At 43.3% G+C, this 22,302-nt stretch overlaps 1 protein-coding gene across 2 annotated transcripts in view; it reads right to left on the bottom strand.

Moving 5' to 3' along the window:
• CAP2 (cyclase associated actin cytoskeleton regulatory protein 2) overlaps window positions 1-22,302 on the bottom strand; it is a 198,046-nt gene that overhangs the window by 22,675 nt on the left and 153,069 nt on the right. For both annotated transcript variants that reach the window (XM_030211332.1, XM_030211341.1), the window contains exons 8-9: window positions 6,669-6,861; window positions 3,007-3,182 (exon numbers count right to left, since the gene is read on the bottom strand). In XM_030211332.1, coding sequence (XP_030067192.1) covers window positions 3,007-3,182; window positions 6,669-6,861 — 369 coding nt within the window. The remainder of the gene's footprint in view (window positions 1-3,006; window positions 3,183-6,668; window positions 6,862-22,302) is intronic.

The raw sequence follows: 22,302 nt of genomic DNA, 5'->3' as shown, positions 1-22,302 counted from the left end.
AATCAACACGATCATATCTAAATCTGCACTACCCAAGCTGCAAAGGACTTAAATACAAATCAACTTAAGCATCCAGCTTTTCCTACATAAGCACACAATTGTGGAACGCACTACCAAAAGCCTTGAAAACGACTTACGACCACCTAAACTTCCGGAAATTTAAAAACTAACCTGTTCAAAAAGGCATACCCCACCGATCCAACGTAAATGCCTGATCCCTGCAACACAACAAAACTAAAGTACGTAATGGACAAAACTCAACTCTTCTGATGCACGTTTCCCCAATGTGGCCTTGCCACATGAACTTTTTCTTACCATATCATCACTTTGTATTTGTTCTCACTGGAGTCTGCAAACGCCTTTCCGGTACTATGTAAGCCACATTGAGCCTAAAAATAGGTGGGAAAATGTGGGATACAAATGTAACAAATAAATAAAATAATAAATGTCAGCTCCAGATGACTTAGGAAAAATAATTTTGACCCCCTATACCTGTCTCCCAAGGGAAATTGCCTTCTCTTAGTAAAGCATTTATTAACAATATAATCCTGAAAACTATTTGCTTTGGAACAGACCTGAGTAGGTAGGAAGGTGTTATGATCCTGTTGTGACTCGAGCAGTGAGCTCTTGTGTCCTGACTGAGCACGGTGGGTAGAGTAGCGCCGTGCTCGGCCAGGCAGCCGGACAACCCAAAGGTTCACCTGGGAAGCGACCACCGTTCCCCAGGAGCTGAGCCCCCAGCTGCAGGTGGCCACCAGGACTTTGGGAACCGGACGGGGTTGGGCCGCCCAGACCAGGCAAGTGGCTAGGCGGGCGAACTCAGATGATGAGCTGGAACAGTTCAGGAACCACGGCAGACAGCAAGGCAATGAGTGTCAGATTCAGTCCAAGGGTCAGGGCAGGCAGCAATCCATGAGTATCAGGTTCAGTCCAAGGGTCAGGGCAGGCAGCAAATCCACGAGTGTCAGGTTCAGCCCAAGGGACAGGCAACAGTAGACAGGTAAAGCAATGAAGCGCACGAGATGAGCACCGAACCTCTATAAGCACAGTAGCTGAAGCAAGGTGTGCAGGGAACTGCTGGCCTTAAGTAGTCCCCGCATCAGCAGTAACCATGGGCAGCTGCAGAGAACGCTCCAGATTGGTGCCTGCAAGGGAAAAGGTGGAACCTCGGGAAAGGCGCCCAATCCCGTGCAACCAGGCCATGTGAGCTACCCGCACCGGAAACCGGCGTGGCTTCCGGAACGCCGCCAGACCGCGTGGCCGGCCACCGCACAATGGCTGTCCAATCAATCAGCTGGACCCGCGCCCATGGCTGGAGCGACATAGCCGACCATCGGAACCGGACCCCACAAGACTGCCACCGACAGCCCGCATGGCCGGCTATCGCCACCGGGTCGCGGCTCAGTGGCGAACCAGCCGCGCAGACCGCAATTCAGGTGAGGGACGTAACAGTAGGACATTGATCTAAAATACAGAACTTTCCAGCTAACTTACTTAATACAAAATCTTCCTCCTCATTTGAAAGCATTCCAAAATCGGTCCAAAGGAGGTCAGCTTTAATGCTAATTTTCTGTTTATCAATGTTATCAAATGGATCGAAGAAAATATCAGAGCTGGATGGCAACAACACAGATCTAATATTTTCTATCTTCTTTCCAAAATAAGTGCTCAATTCTTTCGTAGTGGGCTGTAGTTCATCTGAAATTTGTGTGACTAATTGAGAATTAGTCAAAGAACTAAAAATTTTAAATAAAACCTTACTATCAGAATGCCCAGAACAAGGACTTCCCTGATGAACACTTGGACGTTTTCACCCGGACCTGTTTTTCTTATGACTAAGGCACAAAAAGGTAACCGAAATGACTACTGGAGAGAATTGGAGATGACCTCCCGTTACTCCCCCAGTGGTCACTAACCCCGTCCCACCCTCAAAAAACATCTTTAAAAATATGTAGTGCCAGCCTCTATGCCAGCCTCAAATCTGTGACAGCAGTATACAGGTCCCTGGAGCAGTTTTAGTGGGTGCAGTGCACTTCAGACAGGTGGACCCGTCCCAGACCCATCCCCCCCCCACCTGTTACATTTGTGGAGGAAACAGCGAGTCATCCAAAACCCACCACAAACCCACTGTACCCACATCTAGGTGCCCCTCTTCACCCATAAGTGCTATGGTAGTGGTGTACAGTTGGGGGTAGTGGGTTTTGGGGGGCTCAGCACACAAGATAAGGGAGCTATGTACCTGGGAGCAATTTATGAAGTCCACTGCATTGCCCCCTAGGGTACCCGGCTGGTGTCCTGGCATGTCAGGGGGGACCAGTGCACTACAAATGCTGGCTCCTCCCATGACAAAATGGCTTGCATTTGGTCGTTTCTGACATGGACGTCTTTGGTTTTGAAAATCGCCGAAAATCAAAAACGACCTAGTCTAGGGACATCCAAATCTAGGGATGGCGAAATTTAAGGATTTGTATGTCCCTGATGGTATTTTCGAAACGAAAGATGGACATCCATCTTGTTTCGAAAATACGGGTTTCCCCGCCCCTAGATTTTGCAGTTTGCATGGATGTCCAAATCGCAATTTGGATGTCCCTTTCGAAAATGCCCCTCCACATCTCCCTCAATATTAGAAGTAAAAGGTCTGGTTCTACTGAAACTTGGATTTTTTTTCCAGAAATATTGATGTGAAGGAGAGAAGCAACAGAAGGATGACAGATATATTTATTATATTCTTGGCATAAAAATTGATAACTAACTTACAAATTAAAAACAGAGCATATAATGACAACATGGAATTCAATGTAGACTGATCATATGTGCTATACTGGTTCCACTATGGAGATGATGCATTTCGGCCAAGGACTGGAGGAAAGACAACAGCGCTCTTGGAAGCATCTCTCCAATCCTTGGGTTGTCAAGGATTGTTGGAGCCTAACCATATTGCCTGGGGTGGCAGAATTGAAAACTGAGAAACATCATAGAATGAGAATTCACAACATTTACACCTACCACTCTCCACTTCTTTCCTTCTAGCTCTAGGATAGGAGAATAGCTGTGATGGAGAGGAGTCTGGGGAGAAGTTGGGCTTGGAGAGTGGCTTTTTGTAGGAGAACGGACTGGTGCACTTTGACCACGCAGTCTGGGATTCTTGTGGGTCTTCTGATCTTCCGAGACATGTCGGAGCCCTAAAACAACAAAGCAGTCATCCAGGATTCTTAGAAATGGAATATTGTTAGATTTTTCATTCCCATACCAGAACAGATTAAGACTAAGGCAAAAACTTTACAAATTAGTTTCTTACTTGACATATCTTCTACTAGTTAAATTAAACCTTCTATTACCCCTCAGCAGATACCAAAAATAAAGCTCTACACATTAATCTAAAAAACTCTGACTGAAAACATTTATAAGGTATGCTAAAATATCTAATGTTAAAGCTCTCTATGGTGCTCCCTTGGAGGTACCAAGTTAGCAAAATGTCATACCTATTATTTTGAGAAGGGACTGGTTTATACAGTGTATGATATCTGCAATTAAGTGGTTTGGCTCTTTGGTTTAGAAAAGGATCGATGGATTTCTTCAAATCTAATTAGAAGATATGTGCACCAAACCTCTCAGCTATCCTAACACTGTCTTAGCAAGGGGGTCTTTATACAGTTGGATGTTATCTGCTGCTATGATTATTCACATTTCAGACCACCTTTAACTGACATGCAGGTTAATAGGGGTTAATACCATCACTGCTGCCGTTGGTTTTTTGCAATTATCTTTAGGTGAATGTACACAGTGTGATTTTTGCTGACCATGTGAACATGGAGACACTGGTAATACCTGACCTGTGAATGAGTGAGGAGATGAATTTTGTAAGTGTTTTATAATGAAACTAGGAAAAAATGCCCGTTTCTGAGCGGAATGAAATGGGCGCTAGCAAGGGGCCCCCTCCCTCCGTCCCTCGAAGCTACTTGCCTTGTTCGCTGAGGGCCGTTTTGGCCCTCGAGTGTCAATAGCTCCGCCCTCGACGTCATGACGTATTGACGCGAGGGCGGTGCAGACACTCCAGGGCACACCGGATATCTCGGGCGCCTCAACTTCCGTGGAGGCTTCAGAACGTTGGGGTTGCCTTTTATATATATAGATAATAGGTGTTACCAATGGTGTTATCTTACTGTTTAACCTATCATTGTTCCCATCTGAAACTGATTCACTCAGAATTCAAGGATGCGGACCTCACAGCCTAACTGGAACCGACTCATACTTAGGGAGGGGAGAAAGAGACTAAACGAGGGGTCCCCACGGGGACCGGGGCACCAGCAACACCCTCAGTGCTGGTAATCAAGGAGAAAGGGAAGCATACACAGAAACACGTCAAGCCGTAGCCCACCACACACAAAGAAAGTGAGGGACTATAATATAGGATACTGTAGGCAGAGACTCTCAGCAAACAGGGAAGGAAAAAGTCCCCAAAACAGAGTGCGGAGCCTAACACACACACCAGCACAGAAAGGGACAGTGCTCTGTAAGACAGGAGGTAGTATAGCAAAGAAAGAACTGAGACAGTCACAAGGGGAAGACTGCAGTAAACAGATAACTGCCAGAAGCAGAGAAGCTCTGCAGACAAAGGGTTAAACCAAGCTCAGCACACAGACAGCAACCAGAGGCAGGGGCCACTGCAGCACGGGGGAGTACAATGAAAAACAAACAAACAACCCCCACTGAGAGAAACAAAGGGCAGGACCTGCCAAGCAGAAAACAAACTTGGCAGGAAGGGAACTCTGAAGGAAGGGAAAGAAGCAAAACAAATGAACTGGAATAGAACGAGGAGGAACTCACCACACAGCACCAGAGCAAACAGAGAAACCCAGGTGTAGTGAGAGAGGTAATTAGACACACGCAGGCAGCAGCCGGAAGACAGAGACAGAGCAATAGGAAACTGCAAGCCAGGAAAGGAGTAACAACCCCACACAACCACAGAGCCAATAGCTCAGACAGAGCAAAGGTAAAGCTTCAGCAGAATTGGAGAAAACGCCAAAGCAGGGGTTGACAGGAGAGGTGAGCTTAAGTAGATCACACTGACATCAGCTCAGCCCCTGACGGACTAATCAGGAGCGGATCCAAGCATTCCCTTGTCTGACTAGCAGAATTCTAACAGAATCATAACATCTATTCAGTTTGTACAGCTCATTCTAATGTACATTTGTCACTAGTCTGCCCTTTTCCTTAAGATGTCTGATCATTTTGTAGCAGGACTCAGTCATGAATAATTTTCACAACCTAACACAGCTTGAGGCTATTTATAATCGGAGCCATTTATGAAAATACATAGAAGACCTAGCATTGTCTTTAGAAACACACACCATATCATCCTCACTCGCATAGGATAGTTTCTATTGATTACCAAGTGTTAGAGCAGCACAGCCAGAATTGGCACAAGTGCAGGAGGAAGAATGGCGCAGTCATGACCAGTGCAGGAAGTGAAGTGCAGCTGCGAGAAACTCAGTACCAGCAGGAGACTGGAAGAGCAGAAAAGAGAGAGCTCTGAGCTTAAAGCCTGGAGCCTGGGAGAAAGAGAATAGTGTGGATCCTGGGCCAAAGGGAAACAGCATGAGTCAGTTGTGGAATCAAGTAGAAGGGGGCGAGGGGTCTAGTTGGAGAGGAAGAGAATGTGTGAGTGTGGTGCTGTGGACCATGGAGAAGGGGAGGGGTCCAGCATGAGTGGTGGGATCAAAGGGGAAGGCAATGGAATTGAAGCTGAGGGAGGAAGAGCAGGTGAAAGAGACTAAAGGTCTATGGACTTTTCATAGGAAAAGTCCATAGACTATTATTAAAATGGACGGGGAAAATCCACAGCTTATTTCTGGGATAAGCAGCATAAAATGTTTTGTAATTTTTTGGGATCTTGCTGGGTGTTTGTGCCCTGGACTGGCTACTGTTGGAAACAGAATGCTGGGCTTGATGGACCTTTGGTCTGTCCCAGTATGGCAATACTTATGTACTTATGTAAAAGTCTTAGGTTGGGGAGGGAGAGAAATAGGAGAGGAGTAAAAGCTGTGGAAAGATAGAACAAGGGTCAAGCCTTGGGAGGGAGGATCAAGTCTGGGTAGATAGGGGGAAGGGGGAGAAAGGAAGAGCTGCTGGATAGAATCTTGGTGGGGTGAGAGCTGAAGGTTTGATTGCTGGGGTGGCTGAGGGGAAGGAGAAATTCTGCATTCACAATTTTGCATTTTTGAATAATAGCTTTTGTATTGCATTTTAAGTTAAGTATCGCTCAAAAGTGGAGATTATATTACTTGATTTTGACAAATAAAGTATGCAGAATTTTGCAGAAACTCTAAATACTGTGTGCAGAATTTGTATTTTTTTGGTGCAGAATTCCCCCAGGAATAAAAATCTGTAGTTGTCTAATTCTGTGTTAACGTCTTTCTTATAGATAGGGAGCAGATGAGTTTCATGCCAGTCTTTTCCATATTAACTGCCCTGAGGGGAATGAGGCATAGGGATTGTGTAGAAACTTCATTTGTTTCCTTAAGCCACTAAAATCTGAATTCTTATACACCGATGAACACATGTGCCCAAATCAACATCTTTTAATACAATCCAGTGGGCATACAGATTATCATTTTCTATAAATACAAATACTATTTCATCTTAGCAGACTTTATGGTCTTCCTGACCTTTGGTGATTTCTTCTCCCTGGTTAAGCTGGGCGAACAAGGCTGAACGTGCTTTAGATGGATCCTCTTTTGGAGCTTCTCCATCAAATACAGGTGGTGGTCCAGGGGGTGGGGGTGGTGGTGGTGGAGGAGGTGGAGGGCATGATGGTCCACCTCTTAGCCCAGGTAATGCAGATGGTGATACAACTGGGCCCTTGGCAATACAAACAAGAGAGAAAGGAAGAACGCAAGGTAAATGTTTTTCCCTAGAATATGTGATAAAGTTGCCATGTGTACACAGGCTTGCATGTCCACACCCCAGACAGAAAATTCAAATTTCTCTATTTTTTAGACTGGCTCATTTAATAGGAGCATTGGAAAAACACAAACCCAAGTGAAAATGCATTGGGATGATGCATCCAAGAATTAAACCAGAGAGCTTTAAAAGTAATGTTTACTTTTCCACATTAAAAAATGATCATTCCCATCTTCTGTCAAGAGTCCTGCCTCTATTAAGGCAACTAACCAATTTTTTAACATTTCGTTTTCTTCAGCGTACAACAGGTGCTAGAAAGATTTGCTATTTGCAAACACAGCCATTGTGATTAAGTGCTGAACAGATGTTAAGAACAGTATATCTTTGCAGAAGAAATATTTAAGAACTATGTGACTAGCCAGGACTGATCCGTAAACGTTCTTTTCTTTTCAGTTTATTTCAGCTGTTTGTTCCTGCAACAGCTGCTCTGCCCGATGCCTCAGTATATATCTACTTAAAAGATATACTTTGGCAGCAGAAGTCACTCTGTAACAGTAATACCATCGGGCTGCACATGTGTGCCTCTTTTGTGACTCAGGTCACAGCTGCTTCATTTAGTAGCTGAAATCATATCTTTCATGTACTGGGTGCACAGTAAATAAAGCATATGAAAATTTCACAGACCTTCACCCATGAATTTGCCTGAACACCAATGCATGCCTCAGAAAAGGTCCAGGCCCATAGTCAAATGATTTTTGCTTCTGATGTTGATGCTCCTAAACTAATCTGTTTAAAACTTTACTAGGGGTGAATGCCTAAATTGACACACTAAATTTTGCTGAACTCCTGGCCGGTTAAAGTGCTTATGAAGGGCTATCCTCTTAACCGGTTAGTGTCGCTAAATACTCATCACAGACCACTAAAGTGAAAACTGGCTATTTTGTGGGCAGTCTGGGAGTGGAGTCATATTCAGCACTTAACCACCTAAGCGATACTGAATAAAGATAGGACTGTGTTTTATGTGGTCTGATATGGTGGTTAAGTGCTGAATAGACCCACATATTCAACACCTGTGCTTGAACATGGCCTAGTATTGCATATCCGGTAATAATGCCGCCATTGGCACCTAAAAACAAACCACTCACCACCCTTGACTGAATATCTACTCCTATGTTTTCTTTTGAATATCAGGTCCATTGTTTTTACTCTATTAGTGTGAACCAGGGAGTGGAGGAATGGAGGTTCTCCAGTTCTAAAACGTAGGCACGCTAGTTCTCTGTATGTGTAATACACACATGATTTGGGAGGGGGGGGGGGAGATTAAGGGCCTGATTTACAGAGATTTTTTTTTTACCACATTCTGCCTATGACAAAAGACTTTTACAGATCAAATTCTACATTTCTTATGTAGATGGTGTTAATGTATCGGAAGTCTGATCGTGGATGCTCCTAAAGAAGGTTGCTGTAAGGTGGAGGCATACTTTTTTCTGGTGGGCTCAGATGGTTACACATAAGTTCAGAGTCTGCAATATAAACATTCAGAATATACTTCCGTTATTAAAGATTCAGACAGGCTGCTTTGCTGAGGGGCAAGGGGAAAAACAAACCAAAGAAAAACAGTATTAGGAAATATTTTTGGTGATTTATTAATGACCTTTACGAAGAGATCTGCCCAAGGCGTTGTACAGAAAGTACAGATTAACATAAAACTTATTTTGTTAACAACATAACTAACAGTAAAATGACCAAATAAATACAATCAATGAAGGAAACTTGGAAATGGCAAATTTACAGCACTGTAGAATAATCATATAACAGAAATAAGATATTGTCAGTACAATACAAATGGCAGAATAGCATGGAAGAACATTCAAATAACATAGATATGATACAATGTAATGTGAGCATGATACCAATGAAACACTTAATAAGCACGCACTAGAACATTTGAATAAGTTAGAAATACTAATTCTCTATCAACAGTGCAATGAAACATCATACTATGTAGCTGAAGGGCCAAGTGCAGATATATAGATGGGGACAAGATGGGTAGTACAGAATCAATTGGGTGGCTAAACTCAAGGCAAGTTCTATGTACAGTTAAACGTGATATGAGGAACTGGTCTAAGTTACAGGGTTTGCAGCAAGGCAGTCCAGGTGTGCAGTAATGCAGGCACTAGAGGCCACTTTCATCTGACTGAATAATAAGACATCTTTAATTTTGAGAATATTTGTTCTTACTTAATTCTATAGCGATACAATTGATGGGTGACTGGGTAATTAAATTGCAGAATCAATTTTAATCTTTGTTATCCAATGTTTTACGTCTCTATAGGCCGGCCTGTGGCCATACACAGGGACCTGGGTTAAATTCCCAGGCCACCACTTCTGCTGCTTAGGTCAATTATAGCTGTTTAGAAAGAGCAATTCTTAGAAAGAACAATCAGTGTAGGATGGACAGTCCCCATAGTTATATTTTGACATCTGAAGGTGGGAGTCATGCATTGGGGAAAGTTTAAAGTGCATGTGTAGTGTTAAGCTACTGACAGCGCCATTTTGAAAAAATCCTTTGACAAGTGCAAGTTGAGTATTGAACCAGTAGCGGGTTAAGTAAGTTCAACTGTTCATTAAATTGTGAGTTTTTAACATGTTTAGCTTTAGTTTGAAGAGTTGAATATAATTTTAAATTATTTTATATTGTAGAGCATTGCATTGTGTAGAGCCCACACAGACCCCTGAAGAAGCCGCTATCAGCGGTGAAACAGGTCCTGTTGGAGATTTAAGATAAGTGCAGACTTGAATTTGAGTTATGCAGGCAACTGCATAAAAGAGAAATTTCAATATTGTTAATTGTGAGTATAATATGTTAAAAATTTTTTAAAAATCACAAAAAAATTAAATTGTATAGCATAACAGAAAAATACATTTTGGTCATTACAGAGGTTTTTGTAGGATCAATGAATGATACCCGAACCCTAGATGCAGACAAAAAAGTATGTGATTAGTTTGCAGGTTTCTGAGATCCTTTTTCTCTGTTAGCTTTAGTAAAGGCAGGGCGGACTTCTACGGTCTGTGCCCTGAGAAAGGCAGGGACAAATCAAACTCGGATATACATATAAAGTATTACATACCATGTAAAATGAGTTTATCTTGTTGGGCAGACTGGATGGACCGTTCAGGTCTTTATCTGCCGTCATTTACTATGTAAAGACTTTTTGTTTTGTGCATGAATTTGTGCATGACTGCTAGTGATCTTTACAGTGGGTGAGAGTGGAAGAAAAAGAGCCATAGTCACTGAGAAACGGTGACACCTAGAGGCTGGATTTAGGACCCATGACTACAGGGTTCCCATAGAAGTCAAGGACTGTTGCTGCAATGACTTTGCTGAAGTAAGCTGAGATGGGATATGAAAGAAGGGAAAATTGCAAGTGGAGGCTCATGGCACTAGTTCCCAGCTCTAGTTCTGAGCTGCAAGCTCTAAGGAGAAGGAGAAAAATGCTGGCTCTAAAAGTTAAAAATGTTATAACAAAATGTCTAGCAGCAGCTAAATAAGAGCAATCTGAGCCCCTCTTTGTGCTTTTGTAATTCAAAATGATCAGTGAAATATACATATAAAAAAAATCAACCAACCCCCCCCCCCCAAAAAAAAAAAAAAAACCTAATGAGATTCTAAATATCAAATAACAGTCTAGACGAACAGATGGACTATGACAGACACAGATCTATTGTTCAGGTACTCCTCTGTAAAAGTAGTCCAATACAAGTTCCTATTCAGCATGACACTTTAAGCCACCTGTCTGAGTGTGCAAGGATATACATGCTACTGAAGAAACAGCTGACATACAGAAGCTGCTGTTTTTTAATGGTTTTTTTTTTTATATCAGAAAACAAGTCTTTTGTATTTTTTTTCTTTTGTTCCCTGCAGGATTCATGTATCTATTTGTCCTTAAGCCCTGGAGACTCTCTTCAGCCCAGCAATGCCATTCAACAACTGAACAGCACTATAATGGTACTGCGTAAATTTCCAAAGAATCCGTGGTAGCCTTGTTTGCCAAATTGTTTTTTAAAACATTCTTTCAAGAAAGCCCCCAAAAGGTCTGCTGAGACAGTCTACATTTAATTCAACAGCTTTTTAAAAAAATCCTGAAATAAGGAAACGAAAGAGCACAAATTATTTGCATTGAAAGTCTATAAGGCACTTCAGATAACGTTGCTTTTCATTCTTTACAAAAGTGCATAGACTCAGAATGCTCTCTGCCTGGCTCTGTGGGCAGCTTGGCAGGGAGAAAAGAATGCTAACCTCAGAGGACCTCTGTCCTCTATGCAGCAGTAAAGAGCAGAAGTGCTTTCTTACACTTTGGACAATGCAAAATCAGACCACGGCATCAAGGTGCAAGTAAATTGGCAAATGGTCTGTGCTCAGGAGCTATTTTAGCAATATGGTGTAACTTTCTATAAGAATTTTTTATTTGCAGAGAACTGAAAAACTATTATGAAAATGGGTTCCACACTACAGCATACACATATAACAGAACTGATAGCACCAATGTTTCCAAACATATCCTCTGCTGTTCTTCTACTCCTTCAGTCTCTCTGATGGGAAAACTCCCAGGGCAATTTCAGGCTAGCCCCTGATATTAGGAGCTGGCAAAAACGAGTCTGAATTTGAAGGAGGTCCCCCAACCTATCTGATTCCCTTCTAGTGCCAATTTATATGACACTGTTGGCTATGCATTTTCACCAAATAAGCCATAGCAATGTAGAGATTTAGTGGGGCTGAGGAGGCAGGACACATTGCTCTTCAAAGGTATTCAAGTGATACCCCTATTCCCTTTCACAAGAACTGAGCTTAGAAAAAGTTCAGTTATGCCAGAAACCTTACTATGATAGAAGGGCCCACCAGATGGAGTTTCAGCCTCAGGACCAAGTATTAGTCATAATATCCATCACATCTAATAAGCTCCTGGCCAGGTGGTCAGGGCCCTTTTTGTTAAAATGGTGAGTACGATCCATAAATTATGAAGTCTCCCAAGGAAGAAATAGAAGCCAAATCTTTCACGCAAATTTACTAAAATCCTGAATAAGCAGAGGCCCTGGGGGAGGAAGAGGTCCTCAGGCCAGAATTGTCAGAGCTTAAGGCTGATCATTTAGCATTTGACTGCTAAACAAAAAACTCAAGTGGAACATTTGATACATAGATTTCAGGATGTGTTCTCTTCACTTCCTGGCTGTATCTATTTAGAGGTCCACAAGATTGTCACTCAGCCAGGGAAAACTGTAAGACAAAAAATATACCACCTGCCAGAGGCAAAGCAAAGGAAGTAGAAAAAGAAGTCGCAGAAATGTTATGCTTGGGGGTCCTTGAGGAATCAGATAATGAGTAGACTACCCTCATAGTTCAAGTGCCCAAGCCAGACAGCTCTACCCGATTCTGCACAGATTTAAGACTAGTAAGTGCGGTATCTCATTTTGATGCTTACCCCATTCTAGGTTAGAGGACCTTAGTAGAGCAGCTAGAAGGAGCCCAATACATCTCTATCCTAGACTTAACCAAAGGTACTGGAAAATCCCACTAGATCCAGTGTCAAGGGAAAAGATGGCCTTTGTTACACTACAGGGGTTGCATCACTTCACAATCCTCCCATTTGGACTACATGGGGCACCTGCAACATTTTAGCATGTTATAAGTCAGTTGCTAACGTCACACCAGGAGTATGCCAATACATACCTAGATGACATGGAGGGGCATAATTGAACGAAAACGCCTATCTCCATGGGCGTTTATCTCCGAGAACGGGTCCGTGAAGGGGCGGACCGAACCGTATTTTGGGAAAAAATAGACGCCCATGTTTTATTCAACAATGTGTGAGCTGGGCGTTTTTGTTTTTCAGCGATAATGGAAAATGAAAGTGCCCAGCTCAAAAACGAATAAATCCAAGACATTTATTCGTGGGAGGGGCCAGGATTCGTAGTGCACTGGTCCCCCTCACATGCCAGGACATCAACCGGGCACCCTAGGGGGCACTTTTACAAAACCAAAAAAACAGGTAAAAGAGCTCCCAGGTGCATAGCACCCTTCCCTTGTGTGTTCAGCCCCCCAAATCCCCCTCAAAACCCACTGCCCACAAGTCTACACCATTACTATAGCCCTAAGGGGTGAAGGGGGGCACCTACATGTGGGTACAGTGGGTTTGGGGGGGTTGGACGACTAATAAGCATTAAGCAGCACAATTGTAACAGGTAGGGGGGATGGGCCTGGGTCCACCTGCCTGAAGTCCACTGCACCCCCTAACAACTCCTCCAGTGACCTGCATACTGCTGCCAGGGAGCTGGGTATGACATTTGAGGGTGAAAATAAAAATTTGTGAAACATCATTTTTTTGTGGTGGGAGGGGGTTAGTGACCACTGGGGGAGTCAGGGGAGGTCATCCCCGATTCCCTCCAGTGGTCATCTGGTCATTTAGGGCACTTTTTTGGGGCCTTATTCGTGAAAAAACAGGGTCCAGGAAAAGTGTCCTAAATTCTAGCTAAAAACGCATACTTTTTTCCCATTATCAGTGAAATGCGCCCATCTTTGTTCGGCAGATAACCACGCCCCAGTTCCGCCTTCGCCACACCTCTGACACGCCCCCATCAACTTTGTCCGCATCCGCGACGGAGTGCAGTTGAAAACGTCCAAAAATCGGCTTTCGATTATACCGCTTTATTCGTTTTTGTGAGATAAACGTCCATCTCCCGATTTAGGTCGGAACTTGGGCGTTTTTCTCGTTCGATTATAAGCAGGATGGCGGGGCATTTTCGATATGACGTCTAAATCTGAATTTGGACGTTTTACACAAAACGTCCAAATTCTGAACAGGAAAGAAAGTCATTTTTAAAAAAGAAAAATTTCTTTTTTTTTTTTCGAAAATACTATGGACGTTTTGTATTTTGGACGTTTTTTTTTTTGGTCCATTTTGGAAAAAAAAAACGTCCAAGTGCAAAACGTACAAAATCAAGCCATTGGGATGTAGGAGGAGCCAGTATTTTTAGTATACTGGTCCCCCTGACATCCAAGGACAACAGGGCACCCTAGGGGCACTGCAGTGGACTTCATAAAATGCTCCCAGGTACACATCTGACCATTGCTCCCTTACTTTGTCTGCTTAGCCCCCCCCCCAAACCCACTACCCCCAACTGTACACCACTACCATAGCCCTTATAGGTGAAGGGGGCACCTATATGTGGGTACAGTGGGTTTCTGGTGAGTTTTGGAGGGCTCGCAGTTTCCTCCACAATTGTAACAGGTAGGGAGAGGTAGGAGTCTGGGTCCACCTGTCTGCAGTGCACTGCATCCACTACTAGACTACTCCAGGGACCTGCATGCTATTCTGATGGACCTGAGTATAACATCTGAGGATGGCACAGAGGCTGGCAAGTAATGTTTTTCGTCACATTTTGGGGGTGGGGGTGGGAGGTCATTCCTGATTCCCTCCAGTGGTCATCTGGTCATTTAGGGCACCTTTTTGTGCCTTATTCATAAATAAAAACAGTCTAGCTCAAAAGGCCTAAGTTTTAGTCCTGGATGTTTTTGTTTTGTTCCATTATGGCTGAAAAATGTCTTAAGCCTTAGGAACACCTAAGTCCCGCCCTGAACACACCCCTGAAATACCCCCTTGAGATTTGGACATACTTCTGACGGACTTCATAGAAAAACATCTAAAAATAGCTTTCAAAAATACTGATTTGGACGTTTTTGTGAGAAAAATGTCCATATGCAGACATATCAAAAAGTGAGAAAGACAACTGTGGCTCTAACCCATCAAATACACCAAGAAATTGAAGAGTCCATAGAGCTGTTAAAGAATTCCAAACCTATTAGGTTAGTTTTGGATAGACTCATAGATCAAGCCTTCAGAAACTTGAAAGAGACCCTGTGTAAAAAACACATTCTAAAAAATATTGATTTCAATCCAGAATTTATTTCCAGACAGATGCTTCTGGGGTAGGACTGGGAGTGGTACTCAGTCAGAGAGGGATAAGAGGAACACCCAGTGATGTACCTTTGCCACAAATTGACAGAAGCCAAACAAAAATATTCCACCATCGAGAATAAGTGCTTAGCAGTGAAGCCGGTGTATGAGTCCATGTAGTATTACCTTTTAGGAAGGTGTTTTATCCTAGTGATAGACCATGCCCCTTTAAACGGTTAGGTCTGATTTAAAGTAGTAATTCAAGGCTAATGCATTGCTATCTGGCTCTCCAGGCCTATGAGTTTAAGGTGGAGCATTGTGCAGGAAAGCACCATGCTAATGCTGATTATTTGTTCTGCGAAGGTGGGGGTCTGCAGCCTAAGGAGGGTTCTACAGTACTAGGGCATGGAGTCCCTGAAAAAAGGGGGGAACTCAGAAATATGAGATAAAGGCAGTGACCAGATGTCACGCTTCAGGGTTTGTGAGTCCTTGGACTGCAGTTGGATTTACACTGCTTACCTGCACAAAGGACAGGCAGGCTCCAACAGGTGGCAGGAGAGCCCCCGACCCAGATGGATAGGATCAAGAGCTGGAGCCAACAAGGCGTGCTGAAGCAGGGTGATGGAGGCAGGAAGCAACTGAAGACTGGGAGCAGGAACCAGGGCGGGAAGCTGAAGTCTGCCATGAACTCTCCTAGAGTCCAAAATGTCCCTATGGTGGACTTGAGTAATATATTTCATATTATATTTTCTTTTATGTTGTCGCATGTATAGACATCCTGAAATATTTACTTTCCTGCTCAAGGTTATATATCTTGAAAGAAAACAAACAAACAAACAAACAAACAAAAAAAACCCAAAATGTCCTGGACCTCATACTCTTCACCTGTATCTGTGGATACCACAGAAGGAGCTGGCAGCTTCCTCCTTCTCTGATTCAATATAACAGGTTTGAGAAGAGATACAAGGAAGGTGTTATACACCCACAAAGTAGGTGGTAACCTCACTTGATAAGAGACTAGTCCCACCTAACAATGTATTGGATATGGTCCGATAAATCTGGATGCGAACTTAGAAGAAAGGACCTTCAGTTGTAAGTTCTGGGTGGAAAGCCAGACCAGATCTCCAGCTTCTTATTGGCGTGTCTCTTATAGCGTTTGGCGGCTTGGGTCAGAAGTTCTTTTGCCTGCTTTCACTACTCACTGAAAGATATGGCTGCAGCTTTAGTGGTTGGTACCAAAACAGCTCCACCATATATCTGGAACAGAGATGATCTGGAACACTCACTCACATGGCTATTATAGCTGAATTTGGCCCAAGGTAACAGTTAAGACCAATCAGCTTGCTGGCCTGATTATGTAACTATGTAGAAAGGGCTTTAGAATCTGGTTTACACATTCAGTTTGTCTACTGGTTTGTGGGAGATAACCAGAAGAGAAGTTCAGAGTAATATGAAGGGATTTACATAGGCTTTGACAGAATCTTGATGTAAACTGGACCCCACGATCGGATACAATAGATGCTGGCAAACCATATAGATGGAAGATCTCCTTAAGAAAATGGCACGCCAATGCAGGGGCTGATGGTAAGCTTGGTAGTGGAATAAGTACATAAGTGCTGCCATACTGGGACAGAACGAAGGTCCATCAAGCCCTGCATCCTGTTTCCAACAGTGGCCAATCCAGGTCACAAGTACCTGGCAAGATCCCAAAACAATACAGTACATTTTATGCTGCTTATCTTAGAAATACTGTCAAAATTGTGGTGGCGGTAATCTACCAAAGATATACACCATATACAACCAATAAATGGTAGAATAAAGGTCAAATAGTGCCAAATGGTCACAAGGCTGATGTGTTTTGGGGAAGTCTCATACTGTCACAAAGGCAAATAATTTATCACCAATCTGGTGTGCCTGATCAATGTGACAATTATAATCATAGACAGCCCCCAACCATCCGTATCTTGCAAAAAATTTTTTTTGTGCTTTTTATATTGCTTATGCAGTGATTAACATTAACTTCTCAGTTTCAATTTATTAATAATTTAATAATTAATAATTCCCGGTCGGTGACTCCTAATGTGGAACCTTGCATTACGTAGCTATAGTTCGGGTTCCTCTTTCCCACATGCATCACTTTGCACTTGTTCACATTAAACATCAACTGCCATTTGGATGTCCAGTCTCCCAGTCTCTTAAGGTCCGCTTGTAATTTTTCACAATCCGCTTGCAATTTAACAACTTTGAATAACTTTGTGTCATCAGCAAATTTAAATACCTCACTATTTACTCCTGTCTCTAGACCATTTATAAATATGTTAAAAAGCAACGGTCCCAGCACAGACCCCTGAGGAACCCCACTATCTACCCTTCTCCATTTAACCTTACTTTCTGTTTTCTATCTTTTAACCAGTTCTCAATTCACAATAGTATACTATCTCCTATCCCACGCCTTTCCAGTTTCCTCTAAGTGTGCCATCTTAGAGAATCAGTCAATAACCACCAATATAGTGAAGAACCCTTCCAAATCAGGAAGATCTGTTATGAAATCCATAGCTACGTGGGTCCAAGGTGCCTCTGGTACAGAAGATGTTGAAGTATCCCCCATGGTCGAGAACAAGAGGGCTTGTGGTGGGTGCAGACAGAACAAGAATCCACATAATTGGACACATTCATCTTCATCCATGGCCACCAGTATGTCTGAGATATGAGTTCCAGTGTCTTCCCAACCCTGGGATGTCCTGCAATCTTGGAGGCATGCTCCTATTTCAGCACCGTGTCCCGGAGACGTTTGGGAACAACAGTCTTGTAGATGGGATCAGTATGGATGCTGCAGCCAGGATCTTGGCTGGATCTAAAACAGGCTGGAAATCTGGACTTTCTTCAGAATGTTCAAATGAATGAGAGCATCGGCCCAGATGTTCTTCCTGGTCAGGTGGAAGACAACTTGAAAATCAAAATGGGCAAAAAATAAAGACCTTCGGGCCTGTTGGGGGTTATGACTTCAGACCTCCTGCAAATAAAGAAGGTTTTTGTGATTGGTGGTCACTGTGAAAGGATGTCTTGCTCCTTCAAGAAGATGAAACCGCTCCTCCAAAGAATCTGGCTATGTGATCTCCTTGGAGGATCGTAAGGGATGCTGGAAGCTGGGTGCCAGTCAAACCATCTGGCAGCTAGAATGAAGCTCCTGGACTCACTCCTGGAATCAGATATCAACCCAATTACAAAGGCCGATAAGATCATCCAGAGAAGAGGGAAGATCTCGCTCCACCAGTTCATCCTTGATTTGTGGTGCTAATCCTTGCCAAAAAATGGCCACCAGATTTTCATTGCTCCATTCTAATTCTGAGGCCAGAGTGTGGAATTGGATGGCATAATTTCCCACTGTCTGTGTCCCCTGTCTTATTTCAGCAGCTGTGGAAGAGACCTGGCTATTCAAAAAACCTGCAGAATTGTTCCAGAAAGGTGTTGAGACTGTTAAGCGCTAGATCGTTCTGCTCCCAGAGTCACTTGCCCTGTGGCTGCTCCAACAACTGGCTCTGCAGCTCTGGATACAGGGACCAGCATCTCCTCAGTGAGTGACCACTGCAGTTCCAGAGCCAGCCAGTGCTACAGCTACTGCAGTGTCATCTGGTATCCATCTAGCTCCCCCTCCTAGGTATGATGACAATCCTAAAACTTGCAGAGGGTTCATCAATCAATGTCTCATCATTTTTGCACTTGAAGCCAGAGATTTCCCTTCTGACTTTCAGGGGATGGAACAAATCCCACTCGTTTCTGCCCTGTGCTGCTGCTCCCTCAAAGTAGTCCTGTTGGTCTAGTAGCCTCTTTGGGGGCAGGAATGGACCCCACTCATTCCTGCCCCTTGGGCTTCCCCAATCCAAATAGCTGTTGTGACTTCTCGCAGCAGCCTTGCAAGACTGTCATGGGAGGTCCTGGCAGCTATTTTGCGACTGGAACCAACACGGGCAGGAATGAGTCCTCTCTCATGCTGATTCCAATTGGAAAATGGCTGCGAGAACCTGCTGCAGCAGTCTCGCAAGGCAGACGTAGGAAGTCTCAGCAACCATATGGATTGGAGTAGTACATGAGGCAGGAACGAGTGGGGTCCATTCCTGCCCCCAAAATGCCCACAAGACCTCCAGGGCAGTTCAAGGGAGCAGCAGCACTGGGCAGGAATGAATGGTATTTGTTCCTGCCCCCAAAGAAACTACTAGACCACTAGGGCTTCAATAAGGTAGGCCTGGAGGAGGGCCTACGGATGGTCATGCAGGAAGGGGGCACAGGAGAGTGTTCGCGGGGTGGAGTTGTTTTTGCCACTGGGAGTGGAGGAGTAGCCTAGTGGTTAGTGCAGTGGACTTTGATCCTGGGGAACTGAATTCGATTACCACTGCAGCTCCTTGTGACTCTGGGCAAGTCACTTAACCCTCCATTGCCCCTGGTACAAAAATAAGTACCTGAATATATGTAAACCACTTTGAATGTAGTTGCAAAAAACCTCAGAAAGGCGGTATATCAAGTCCCATTTCCCCTTTTATGGTTAGGGGGATGGAGTAGGGGGAGGCTGTTTCGCTTACGGTTTTGGTTTCTGCTGAAAACGAGCAGCCAATTTCAACTGCAGATTGGGATCTGGGATTTTGCCAGGTACTTGTAACCTGGATTGGCCACTGTTAGGATACTGGGCTTGATGGACCTTTGGTCTGTCCCAGTTTGGCAACGCTTATGTTTTGACAGAAACCAAAGATCCTGGGTTTGGTTGGGGGTCTAATGACTTTTAAAATTGTCCTCATTTTTCAAACTGCACAATAAAGCAAACATGCTCTCATGACAAGCACATATCTTTTCAGTGTTAATACCAGGACTTTTCCATTTACATTATACACAAATCTGATACTATATACTGTATCTATTTACCAACATACAACAGTATAAATAAGGAGAGAGCCTTTACAAGCATACAGACTATTTGGAATTTACATTCCAGGGAGGCACTTTTAAGCTTAAGGATACTCAAAATAACTTGTGAGGGCTAGCTTGCGTGCACGATTATGCATAGGGTGTTGCCAGGCTTAAGATCTGGGTTCATTTTCTGGGCCAGGACACTGCTCTCTGGGTCGGCCAGAGCTTGGGATGCTGAAGTAGCAGCATTTATAGGCTCTCTGGTAGAGAACAGGGAAATCTCGGACATCACTGTTCAGAAATCATTAGTGGCTGGATGCAGGGCAAATGATTACACTTTTCAAAATCAGCCACCGTGCACGGCTCCAGCCAAGGGCTGCCACTGTGATGCATGGACTAAAAAGAGTTAAAAGGAGACAATAAATAAGGACTAAAGTAAGTGGGAGGAGATCTAAATAGGGGAAACCCCCTCACCTGGGTTGGTTCAGATGAAGGCTCATGGTGCTGTGGCTCAGCATATAGAAGCTGGCTTTGATCAGTGTTGTGCTGATTACGCCTCAAAAGTAATTAAGTACAATTAGTTACTTCTAAGCTTAAAGTAATTAGTTATTGGAATTAAACTACCCATCTAGGAAGGCAGTTACTTACTGATTACAATTACCAGTTTAGAGTAACTAATTACTTTTCCTTATCTTTTGAACACAACATGAATGCAGCAGTTTTATTCAATCAAATAAACATAGTTTAATAAAAACAGCTTTTGCAATAAACATATGGATGCAACACTACACAAGGATACATAGAGACGTATTTTCAAAGCATTTAGACTTATAAATTTACACGGAGGGGCATTTTTCACAAAATGTCCAAAATCCGAATAGGAAATAAGGTCATTTTCAAAGAAAAAGTCTATTATTTTTCAAAAATACTGTTTAGAACAAGGTTTTGTGCTTTGGACATTTTGTTTTTTGGTCCATTTTCGAAAAACAAACTAAGTGCAAAATGTAGAGATTCATGGCACTGGGATGTAGGAGGAGCCAGCATTTTTAGTAGACTGGTTCCCCAGACATTCCAGGAGAGCAATGGGGTACCCGAGAGGATACTTCTGTGCACCCACCTTTGCTCCCTTATCTTGTCTCCTGTGCCCTCCAAAGCCCACCCAAAACACACTATCCCCCACTGTGCACCACTACAATAGCCCTTATGGGTGAAAGGGGCACCTATATGTGGGTACAGTAGGGTTTTTGTGACTTTGGGAGGGCACAGTTTCCACCACAAGTAAGAGGGAGATAGGGACCTGGGTCACCCACTGTGTACTGCACCGACCCCTACACTACTCAGGGACCTGCATGCTGCTCTAATAGACCTGGCTTTAACATCTGAGGCTGTCATAGAGGATGATAAGTCATATTTTTATTCACATTTTTAGGGGTGGGAGGGGGGTCAGTGACCACCGGGGGGGTATTGGGGGTCACCCATGATTCCCTCCAGTAGTCATCTGGTCATTTAGGGCACCTTTTTGTGCCTTATTCGTTCTAAAAACAAGTCTAGGCCAAAACACCTTGGTTTTAGTCCTGGATGTTTTTGCTTTGTTCCATTATGGCTGTAAGACGTTCAAGTGTTAGACAAGTCCTAATCCCGCCTTCAAAACGCCTGACATGCCCCCTTGTGATTTGGATGCACTGCAGATGGATTGCATAGATAAACGTCTGCAAAATAGGTTTTGAAAATACCTATTTGGACGTTTTAGAAGAAAAACGTACAAATGGTGATTTATGACACTTTTTAGAGGTTTTTCTCTTTCAAAAATGAGCCTCATAGTAACCTATGAAACTTTGTAAGTGCTTTGAAAATAAGCCACATAATAACAGACAATCGCGAAGTATCAAAATTTGCTTCTCCCTTCTCCCCCCCTCAACTAAAAAGTTTTCTATCTGCAATATGTGAGAGCAGGATCATCAATTCTGTCTAGTAGGCTTCCTGGGATTTTTGGACAGTTTTATTGTGGTTTAATAAATGCAGGAGAAAAGCTAATCAACCAAAAGGGTTTGGATAGGCTATATTCAGATAGTTAAGAGGGTAGGACTCAGTGCTCACTGCAGCTATCCTAGAAGGAAGATGCTGTATCCTAATGGTATACACCTCCTTTCCACACTGAGTTGATATAGTCTTGAATTCAGGAGCATACTGGGCTAGTGAGGATCCTGAAATGACATTTAAAGGAAAAAGGAGCTCACATATACCACCAGCTAAAATATACCAGAATCCATAAAATAATTTGTGACTAGCTTCCTAACCTATGCCTTATGCTCTTTGCTGGATGGGCCACTATTGGAAACAGGATTGCAGTGGCGTAGCCAGACCTGACATTTTGGGTGGGCCCAGAGCTAATATGGGTGGGCACTATGTATACAGGTACAAGTAGTGTTTCATGGGATATTACAAAATAATGCCTTAGAGTGCACTTGATGAAGGATTTCTAACTAAATAATCTGCCCAACAGTTGTCCTGTGTCAACATAAACTGCATACATACTTTATGGAACACC

This window comes from Microcaecilia unicolor, chromosome 1, assembly GCF_901765095.1.
Source record: "Microcaecilia unicolor chromosome 1, aMicUni1.1, whole genome shotgun sequence".
NCBI lineage: Eukaryota > Metazoa > Chordata > Amphibia > Gymnophiona > Siphonopidae > Microcaecilia > Microcaecilia unicolor.
Note: the sequence above shows the minus strand (reverse complement) of the source record. Positions and strands in the feature narration are given on the sequence as shown.